Raw genomic sequence first — 11,756 nt, forward strand, 5'->3', positions numbered from 1 at the left:
CCTCTGGGAACTGAATAGTAACAGCGACAAAGGATGCTCCGCTTAGCTCCGCCCCTCTTTGTCGTCATAGGCAGGATTGAGTCACAGGCGGCCGACGGAATGTCCACGCATGCGCAAGGAAGAGGGCGCTTCAGAAGAGAAACCAGGCGAAGAACCAGGGTTTCTCTGGGAGGAGAGGGCCGGAAGCGGAAGTGGGACTCCTGGTAGCTATGGCGGTGCACTTAGCAACAGAGGCAGCAGCGAGGGAGCTCTAAGTAGAAGAGGCTTTCTTGTGAGGCGAACTCGTGGGAAGGAGAGAGGCGAGGGTGCCTGAGTGATGGCGGAGAAGTTCGACTCCCTGGAGGAGCATTTGGAGAAGTTCGTGGAGAACATCCGGCAGCTGGGCATCATCGTCAGCGACTTCCAACCCAGCAGCCAGGCGGGTCTCAACCAGAAGCTGTGAGCGCCTCCTCAGCCATTTCCCCAAGAACCCCTGCTTTAGTTATTTATTATTATTATATTATTTTGCTTCTATCTCGCCTTTCTCCCAGGATGGGATCCCAAGTGACTAATACTAATGTAAAAACATACAATACATACATACATACAGTAGAGTCCCACTTATCCAACATAAACGGGCCGGCAGAACGTTGGATAAGCGAATATGTTGGATAATAAGGAGAAATTAAGGAAAAGCCTATTAAATTAGGTTATGATTTTACAAATTAAGCACCAAAACATGTTTTACAACAAATTTGACAAAAAGTAGTTCAATACGCTATGTAGTAATTACTGTATTTACGAATTTAGCACCAAAATAAAACAATGTATTGAAAACATTGACTACAAAAGCATTGACTACTAAAAGGCAGACTGCATTGGATAATCCAGAACGTTGGATAAGCGAATGTTGGATAAGTGAGACTACTGTATTTTACAAAAGTTAAAAAGGAATTAAACAGGCTTATGATAGTTAAAACACTTGAAGCCTATTTTAAATCAAAGACAATTGGAGGTCTCAAGAAGCAGTTTGCAAAACAACTCTCATTTCCTTGGAAGTTAATTTTAAGCATGCAATGTTGTTCAGATTATTATAGTCTAATCCACCAAATGGTTGGCCTGTTATGGAACTGTGGACCCTTCTACACAGCTGCATAGTATTCAGATTACAGTAGAGTCTTGCTTATCCAACCTTTGCTCAACCAACGTTCTGCATTAGCCAATGTTTTTGTAGTCAATGTTTTCAATTGATTGCGATGTTTTGGTGCAAAATTTGTAAATACAGTAATTACTACATAACGTGTATCTTATACATTACTACATGTATCAAACTGCTTTTTCTGTTGATTTGTTGTAAAACATGTTTTGGTGCTTAATTTGTAAAATCATAACGTAATTTGACGTTTAATAGGCTTTTCCTTAATCCCTTATTATCCAACATTTTCAATTATGCAATATTCTGCCAACCCATTTATGTTGGATAAGAGAGAGAGACTACTGTATCTCCTTTTATTTATATATATCCAATTTTATCTCTCTATACAGAGACTCGAAGCAGCTCACAATAAAAACATTGCAATTTAAAATATACAAAAGTACAATGATAAAACAGTAATATCATTATATATTATCAGTAGTAATGATATTTCATATATTAGTATTACTATATTACAAGGAGCCCCTGGTAGCACAATGGGTTAAACCCTTGTTCTGGTAGGACTGCTGACTTGAAGGTTGGGTTGCTAACCTGAAGGTTGCTGGTTTGAATCCAACCTAAGGAGAGCGTGGATAAGCTCCCTCTATCAGCTCCACCTCCATGCGGGGACATGAGAGAAGCCTTCCACAAGGATGGTAAAAAACATCAAAAACACCCGGACGTCCCCTGGGCAATGTCCTTGCAGATGCCAATTCTTTCACACCAGAAGTGATTTGCAGTTTCTCAAGTTGCTCCTTACACGAAAAAAACTATATTGCAATATATATTATTATATTGTATTATTATTAGTATTATGTTATTAGCATAGCACAATATTAGTATTTATTTTATGTCAAAAGCATTGCATAATAAGTTTAAAACTGATAAAATAAAGGGATCACAAGCAGCTCAATAGTTTTAGACAAAAAACGGGCAACGGCAACTACATTGTCTGTAACTTTAAAGAATTCTTCCTGTGTGCAAGAGGCAGGGCATTGTGGGCAAGCATACAGTTGCCAGTTGTTTGTTCTGCTCCACAGAACAAAGTGGAGGATTCTTCTAGGTAGTGCCATTTAGCCAGGTTGTCTTTTGATATACCAACTCCACTTCTGAGTTTGTTCAGGAACTTGGAAGTTGCCCATTCTTGGTTTGCCCCCTGAATTTGCTGCCCTCAGGGATATCCTTGCTGTTGCTGGAGGAACATTTAGAGCAGTGGTTCTCAACCTGTGGATCCCCAGGTGTTTTGGCCTTCAACTTTCAGCAAACTTAACAGCTGGTAAACTGGCTATGATTTCTGAGAGTTGTTGGCCAAAACACCTGGGGACCCACAGATTGAGAACCACTGATTTAGAGGAATGGTACCTCTCATGAAACTTTTCCTTGATTTAAGTCTACTGGGAGGAGGCTGATAGCCATACAGGCAATATATTATTATATTGTACTATACCACTATATTGCACTATTATTAGTAATGTTGCAGGTAATATATAATATACAATTATTATATATTATTATATTGTACTACAGTGTTCCCTCACTACTTTGCGGTTCACTTTTCGCGGATTCGCTGTTTTGCGGTTTTTCAATAAATTCTAAAAGACTATTATAAATCATAAAAAATTACAATTTACAGCTTAAGGAAGGGAGGAAGGAGAAGCCAAAGGGAGAGAAAAGGAGCCCAAGCAGCAACGGGAGAAGGAGGCGATTTATCAACACACGATTGGTTGATAAAGACTTAAAATAGTGTATAACTACTAAAATAATGTATAAGTATTAAAATAAATATAGTGTCCCTACTTCGTGGATTTTCACTTATTGCGGGTGGTCCTGGAACCTAACCCCAGCGATAAGTGAGGGAACACTGTATATTATTATACCACAATATATATAATACACTACAAGCATATTATACTATTTGTATTATATAATATATTGTGCTATATCATAAGATGTAGTATATAAAATATATATTACATTATTAATATTATGTAAAATATATTAGTATTATTACATTACAATGTTATTATTTCTATATATTAATATTTTGCATATATTGAGGGGCTCCCATCCCAAGTGATGTTGCAGGAGACACAATGGAGCTGTGTTTTCTTGGCTGCCCCCTCTTCACTCTGTGGCCCTAGAGTGGCAGTTGGTGCTGTGGGGAGGGGCTCCCGAGTGATGCTTTGAACTGGATTATATGGCAGTGTAGACTCAGATAATTCAGTTTGAAGCAGATAATGTGGATTATCTGCCTTGATATTCTGGATTATATGGCAGCGTAGAAGGGACCTTTTTATTCTTCCTCTAGCTGATCTAACTACTTCTTTCTAAGCTATATTTATTTATTTATTTATTTATTTTAGGTGATTTTTATCCCACCTTTCCCCACTCAAATGCTGCTAACAGCATTGATAAAATACACACAATAAAAACATTAAAACAGTACATAATAAAACCCAATATTCAGAACTGCTGAAAAACATTAAAACCTGTGTATTAACATAAAACTAAAGATCCTAACGCACGGGTTCCCAATTTCCTAATAGAGGGGTTAGCATTGTGACTGTTGTTTCCACAGGGCTTTGTTTTGGGCATCCTCAGGTCTCAGGTTGGCAGCACATATGTCTTTGTTGATGGTGTCCATCCATCTATTCTTTGCCATGTGATCTCTGTTCTGCAATCTCCAAATACAGTTCTGTTTGTCCTACTGGCTCTCTTCTCATGAGGTGGCAGTATCACAGTAGTCTTGCTTCCTGCATTTTCTTGCTGATCGCTTTTATGCCTAGCCTGTGACAGATGTCATAATTTGGCACATGGTTGAGAAGTGTTAAACCAAGTGTCCATCCCAGCATTTTCATTTCCATTATATTAAGGACTTGTTCATGTTTCTTTCTTGCTGGCCACACTCTGCCCTGCAGAGGGCTATTTGGCAAACAATTGTGGTGTAGATCTTAGCCTTGAGTTGTTCAGGGTTTTTTGAGTCGCACAGAATGCCCCGGGGTTTGCCACCATTTCGACCAGGCTGCATTTATTGATGGCCGTCCCCCTAGATATTTAAATTGGGTGGCCTTTTTTAGTGCTTGTCTATTAATTTGAATAGTTTCTTCCAGTTTGGAGGCCACATTTCAGATACAGTACTCTGTTTTGGGTATGTTTAGTTGAAGTCCAGCTGATCTAACTAATAGTAATAGTAATACTGTAATAATAATAATAATAATACATTTAATTTGTTGCCTGCTTCTTCTCACGGTTCGAGGAGTATACAGGGTATAACATGGATAAACCAGATGGATAAGATGTAATACTATTAAAAACATGCATTAAAATACACATAACAAAAACGCACTAATACTAGTAAGTGTTAAGTCAAAATTCAGTTTAAATTGATTGGAATAGAGGTCTTCAATTGCACTTTGGATTCTGACACTGATTTAGCTGTCAGATCTCTTACATTATTTGAAATGTGCCTGCTATTTAACTATGCTGTAATGGCAGTGATTATGTCATGGTTTTGAGTGACATTTGTACCAAAACTTATCAGCATAAAGAAACAGTTTTGTTTACTACATGCATACACTGCTTTTTCCAACAGTCAGGTTTGTTTTGCTATGAATGCAGTGCCTTTCCATGTAACCATGAGCATTTGAGGAAAGAAGAATAAATAGCGTTGTGAACTAGCAGTATGCATTTTTGAGTTAACTCCTAGAAATGCCAGTCAGTTTACCAGCTGTTAGGATTTCTGGGAGTTGAAGGTCAGAAACATTTGGGGACCCCAGGTTGAGAACCACTGCATTAGATAGAGAAAGATAATAAATTTTATGGAGGGGGGGGGGGGAGTTGAAGGAGGAAAACAATTTCCCTCCTTTGCGTTGGTTATTCTCCCTACCCACTTCCCATTTAATAAACAAGGATTTTTTCCATTACGGCGACATGGGTGGGGGGAATAACAGGAAAACAGGGAAATGATTTTACTCCTTCAAAGCTCCCCAATAGACTATCCTTCTCTGTTTAGTGCCCCCCTTTGACCTTCGCCTGGATGATGGAACAGTACCTCCATGTTATATAAGGCACACAATTTCGTTACACCATTATATATTGTGGGACATGAGCATCAGCGGATTTTGGGATCCATGAGGTGTTCTGGTACTAAACTCAGAGGATATCAAGTCTGCTGTGACCACTATAGGCAAGTTGCCAGCATAAAGAGAATTCAACCTCACCTTTTTCTTTTTGACACTTAAAATGTGATGGTGTTTTTACATAGGATACTGAAGTGATATAGTTCATTTTTTTCACTCTGTTACTCCACTTATTCTGTTTGCAATTAGTATTGTAACTGCTTTTAATATTTACATGAAACCACTGGGAGAGATAATATAGAGGCATGAGGCATGGTGTTATCAGTATGCTGATGACACCCAAATATATTTCTCCATGTCTTCAAAAACAGCCTCAGTTAAGGATAGCGAGTCTTCTCTGAATAAATGCCAGGAGGAGGTAATAGGCTGCATGAGGAAAAACAAATTGAAACTGAATCCAGATTAGACAGAGGTGTTTGCCGTCATGGGTCCTAACTTGGGGATGGAGGTTTGTCAACAAGTCCTGGATGGGGTTACATTCCCCCTGAAAGACTGTTCATAGCTTGGGAGTGCTCCTGGATCTGTCTCTCCAAAGGTCTGCACAGGTAGATGGTGATGGTGACGATGATATTAATAATTTTTATTTATATCCCACCCTATCTCCCCGAGGGGACCTAGGGCGGTTTGTAACAGATATCGGCAAACAGTCAATGCTGTAAGAAGCTGAACAAAGACAAAAATAACCAACCCACTAAATCCCAAAAACAAATCCACATCTACATCAAAAAATAACGCATTATACTGCAACATTACTAGTAATATTATATGTAATATATAATATACAATTATCATATTATTATATATTATTATATTGTACTATATTATTATACCACAATATATATAATACACTACCAGTACATTATACTGCACCCCTTGCTAAAGATGGTAGAGCTGGTAACCTTAAGGTTGGACTTCCGCAGTGCACTGTACATTGGGCTACTTCTGTATCAAGTTCGGAAACTCCAGTTGTTCAAAACATGGTAGCCAGATTGATTACAGTAACATCTAGGAGTGAGCATATCACAACCATGCTAAAGTCACTCCACTGGTTGCCAATGGATTTCTGAGCAAAGTATTGGGTATAACCTTCAAGGTCATACATGGTTTGTGTCCAGGTTACTTACAGGATTGCTTTTTCACATATAATTAGCCCCTTATGGCACTGAGGTCCTCTGGGGGATTCCTACTCCAGTAATCTAGAACCCAACTGGTGACCATCACCCAGAGGATCTTTTTATTGGTCACCACAGGACTTTGGAATGTCCTGCCAAAAGAGCTCTGATAGCTAAATCAGCTATTAGAATTTAAAACTCAACAGAAGATCCTACTTTTTTGGCAGGCCTACCCAGTCAATGTAGAGTCATCAGTTTTGGATTTACATTCTGCTACCACTATATGTTGATCTTGGTACTCTGTGTTTGTTATGGGTTTTTTAAAACAGTCTGTTTAATATATGTATTTTATTGTACATATTATTGTACATATTTTATGTTGATATGTTTTGACTTCGTTGTACCCTGCCTCGAATCATTAGGAGAGGTGGGTAACAAATAAAAAGTATTACTATTGTATGACACAGCAAACAAGATAGATATGCTGGATTTCGTATCACAAGTCGAACACTTTCCAAGTGTTTAGGACTGTGTGATGTATTTTCGGATGATGTGCGCAGATCCCAGTAGAGTGGCCTTTTGCAGTTGGCAGATCGTAATTTTGTCGATGTCTATTGTTTCCAAATGCCGGCTGAGATCTTTTGGCGCGGCACCCAATGTGCCGATCACCACCGGGACCACCTGCACTGGTTTCTGCCAGAGTCTTTGAAGTTCACTCTTGAGGTCCTGATAGCGGCTGAGTTTTTCCTGTTGTTTTTCGTCAATGCGACTGTCACCTGGGATGGCAACATCAATGATCCAAACTTTTTTCTTTTCCACAACTGTGATGTCTGGTGTGTTGTGTTCCAGACTTTGTCAGTCTGGATTCGGAAGTGTATTATTATTATTATTATTATTATTATTATTATTATTATTATTATTATTATTATTATTGTCATTTTATTTTTCTCACTTGACCTAGATGCCATATAGAAATGCACCCCAGTCTAATATTACTCAGTTTAACAGTGCCTTTGACAAATAGTGGTTAACTCAAATCTCATTGATTTCAGTGAGTCCACTTGAAATCCCTTAGTTTGTGTACCCCAATTTAAAAGGCATATATGATCATTTTTAAGGAAGAGTAAATCTATCAGTCCTTGTTTCTGTTTGTTGACACTTCTATTTGGTACAGTTCCTGGGGCAGAGCTAATTCAATTCTTGCTTGATGGTGCATTCCTACCATAATGTGTCCTTTTTGTTTCTGCCTAGGAATTTCATGGTTACAGGCTTACAAGATATTGACAAGTGCAGACAGCAGCTTCATGAAATCAGTGTGCCTTTGGAAGTCTTTGAGTAAGTGTTTATATTTTATCTTCAAAGCTGACATCTTGCTCTAATGCCTGTTGGTATTGCTAAAAAAGAACAGTTTTGTATTACTTTATGTTTACTGCTGAATGGTAGAAAGTCCATTTTAATACCTAGTGCAAGTGAGTAGTTGCGTATTCTTAACATGAAAGTGTGGAGTTGATATGCAAGACTTTTCAAGAATCATCCTATAGAATTATTTAATGTTAATACTTTCCCCTAGTTCTTTGTGTTTTGAACCCAGATCTACTTCTAGGAATATATGTTAACATGTTCTGCTCCCACCATTTATTTTAAACAACAATACGTACAATATTTCCAGATGCTAAGAGTAGACTGGTCATATTGGATTGATTCTTATTAATTTGTGTATACAATCAGATGTTCAGTGAGAATACAAGAATGTGTTAGGAAAATATTCTTGAATACAGGTACAAGGGATACTCTAATGTGCTTCAGAAAATGATTTGAATACTTTATACATGTATACTTTACACTATATGTGAAGTCTTTATCAAATTTGACTTTTTCCTTAGATATATAGATCAAGGCCGCAATCCTCAGCTTTATACTAAAGAGTGCTTAGAAAGGGCTCTTGCTAAAAATGAGCAAGTAAAAGGCAAAATAGACACAATGAAGGTAAGATTTAAGTATTTCTGACAAATCTCTTGTTACTTTATAACTAAACATTTTACATGGTCTATTTGTATATATTTGCTATGAAGCTATCAGGCTTGGTTTAGTTACATTACAATTCTGTCTGTGTCTACTTAGTAAGTATTCTAATGGATACTAGTGCCAGTGGAAGCTTTTTAAAATCCAGATTTGTGGTGGTGGGAGATGGTGTGTGTTTGAGAGCGGGGGGGAGTATTAATGAGTAGGGTCTGAGCCATTATTGTGGAGTTTCATATCAGTGAGATGATGCATGCCCGTTTTGAGGTGTGTTTCCCTGATACATTTGCCTACAACCAATATGCCTCTTGAAACCAAAATAACTCCTAACTCCAAATTAAATGGTAGGCTTTAAATCAGAATATTATATAAAGTGTTACTAGAAAAGGCTAAATCTCCATTGCATCCATTTTGGTGACCAAGATCCAAAGATCCCTGTTACCAGTTTGTATGCCTCGGGGTTCTTTGGGTTCTCTTCCTCAAAACAGGAGTTATCTGTACTTCTGTGACAAATTCTTTGAAAAACTGAGGATTTCTGAAAGCAAATTGGGGCATGATTTTTTAAGAAGTCACAAGCCCCATTGAGGCTCCCTGAGGCAACTTTTGACATCTGAGCAATTTCATTTTTTGTATTTCACAGATTAGGAAACATGACTGAGAGGCTGCAAAATAGATTAGCATTTTTTCATGGTTTACAGTTGGACAATTCATCATTATTTTACTGTTGAGAAAATAGTCTGCTTAACAGGTGTTACTGGTTGATCGTTGGGTTGTTATTTTCAGATCTAATAGAAGGCATGATTCTTGTATAATTTTCTTTTCTTTCTTTCTTAGAAATTCAAAAGCCTATTGATTCAAGAGCTAACTAAAGTGTTCCCAGAGGATATGGCTAAATATAAAGCTATTCGGGGTGAAGATCCTTCTCCTTAATTACATTATTTGTGTCCTGCCTCTTTCTCCAAACACTGCCAATGGGCTGTTGTGACAGCATTTGACTTCATCTTGGGGAATTAAGACATTGTATCCAATCGAGGTATTATTACCTACTGTTTTTCTTGACCAGAATGGAAGCTGATTCTCCCGTGCTATATGTGAGGATATTAAAGGTTCCTTGGAACTTTCAGTAAGAAGCTAATCTTTTCTTTAATGTGACTTCAAGCCCATCTGTGAGCCAGAAGCCAACAGCTTTGCTTTTTGTAAAATGCCATTTAAATTATTCAGCTTTTCTGTCTCGTACAAAGTACGGTGGGGTCAGGGGGGTGACTTCTGCTGAGGCACTGCAACGTACAAAATGGAGCAAAATAAAAATGTTGTCTTTCCCTGAGTAGAGTTTGAGCATGTTTATTTCTAGCTTTTGATCTGTTGGACAGCAGAAAGTGCCTTGAAGAACAGTTGTGGTTTGACATGGTTAATCAAAAAAGCCATCTTCTGAAATTTTACTTCTGAATTATTTTACAGCCTTAATTGATTGATTTCTCTTCTAAAGGCTTTGAAATATGTTTTTCCTCACCTGTGATGTGTGGTTTTCTCTAATACCTGAAATGGCAGGGCTCATAAGCATGGCCACTAACTGCTTACATTTTCAACATAAAAGGGTTTACATCTGCTGTATTTATAAATAGTTATACAAATCTCACAAATGTTAACTGCGCCCTGCAGTAGTTACTACCGAGTTATATGGAAATAAACCATAATGAATAAGACATACAAGTTGCATTTAATTCAATTTTTTTCAGTAGTGTGCACTAAAGGAGATATATAAATGCCAACTCCGTTTTGAGAGCAAACCCTTCTCCTGAAGGAAGGCATGAGGAACTGATGTTCAGTGACAAAGGCCTCAGATTTAGTGACAGTGGCTTAGCAGTGTTTTCATTCACCCAGTTTCTACCAGTTTATGTATGTTACTCAGCTATTGAAGGTCTCAAGCACTGGGATCTAGGCTTGCCCATTATTAGTAAAGATTCATTGTGATTTTGAGTCATATATTTTACTCACCTGAGGCAGCCATACAAATGACTGTTATCTTCAATTAGACTCTTGCTCTGTATGGTAAAGGGTAGAGTTGTGCACGAAATGTTTTCCTTCATGCTATCATTTCATTTCAACCATTCGTCTACACAAAATGAATGATGACATTTTTGTAGGAAACGAGAGGCAACATGAAAATGAAAGCTGCACATTCATCGTGCTTGCTTTAGTTTTCCTTTAGTTTCTGCCCCATAATAATAAGCAGGTACTGATAGAGGGCTGCTTTCCCATTACAGCTGATGTGTACCAGTGGGTGTTAATAATAATATTAATACAAATAACAATAGTTATTCTGGGACTCTAAGCTGAGTCTGGGAGAGGAGTGCCTCCCCATTACATCGGATATGTGCCGATGAGTGTTAATAATAATTTAATAATGATAGCTACTCTGGGAATCTAAGCTGAGTCTGGGAGATGAGTGCCTCTGTCTCTCCATTACATCTGATGTGTGCCAATGTGTGTTAATAATAATAATAATATATATGTATATACAGTAGAGTCTCACTTATCCAAGCCTTGCTTATCCAAGCCTCTGGATAATCCAAGCCATTTTTGACGTCAATGTTTTCAATATATCATGATATTTTGGTGCTAAATTCGTAAATACAGTAATTACAACATAACATTACTGTGTATTGAACTACTTTTTCTGTCAAATTTGTTGTATAACATGAAGTTTTGGTGCTTAATTTGTAAAATCATAACCTAATTTGATGTTTAATAGGCTTTTCCTTAATCCCTCCTTATTATCCAACATATTCGCTTATCCAAGCTTCTGCCGGCCTGTTTAGCTTGGATAAGTGAGACTCTACTGTATTCATAAATACGATAGCTACTCTGGGAATCTAAGCTTAGTCTGGGAGACGAGTGCCTCTCCATTACATCTGATATGTGCCAATTGGTGTTAATAATAATATCAATATCTATATATATTATTAACGTTAGCTACTCTGGGAATCTAAGCTGAGTCTGGGAGACGAGTGCATCCCCATTACATTTGATGTGTTATTAATAACAGTAGTACTCTGGGGAAGACACAAACGTTTTAAAAGCTGGTGGGCTAAAAGGGATCGAAATGCCCTCCATGTGTGGTGATTTTCACCCCTCTAACCCAAAAACCTAGGGAAAGGGGTGTGAGCCTCAGAAGCCCTCCCATTGCCGTCAGTGGCACGAAAAATTTCATGTTTTTTGTTAGCCAGACCAAAATTCGTGTCATATAGGTGGCCCATTTTAGTTAGCTGGAACCAAATATGAAAATGAGACGACACAAATGAAACTACACAA

At 37.8% G+C, this 11,756-nt stretch overlaps 1 protein-coding gene across 1 annotated transcript; it reads left to right on the forward strand.

Annotated features, from left to right (window-relative positions):
• Nucleotides 1-111: 111 nt before the first annotated feature.
• On the forward strand, nucleotides 112-9,768 carry med10 (mediator complex subunit 10). Its single transcript, XM_003223601.4, has 4 exons — nucleotides 112-438; nucleotides 7,677-7,760; nucleotides 8,309-8,411; nucleotides 9,279-9,768. Exons 1-4 carry the CDS (start codon nucleotides 317-319, stop codon nucleotides 9,372-9,374), a joined length of 405 nt encoding a protein of 134 aa, XP_003223649.1. The 5' UTR covers nucleotides 112-316; the 3' UTR covers nucleotides 9,375-9,768.
• Nucleotides 9,769-11,756: the final 1,988 nt, after the last annotated feature.

The sequence above is a fragment of the Anolis carolinensis genome, chromosome 4 (genome assembly GCF_035594765.1).
Source record: "Anolis carolinensis isolate JA03-04 chromosome 4, rAnoCar3.1.pri, whole genome shotgun sequence".
In the NCBI taxonomy this organism is placed as follows: domain Eukaryota; kingdom Metazoa; phylum Chordata; class Lepidosauria; order Squamata; family Dactyloidae; genus Anolis; species Anolis carolinensis.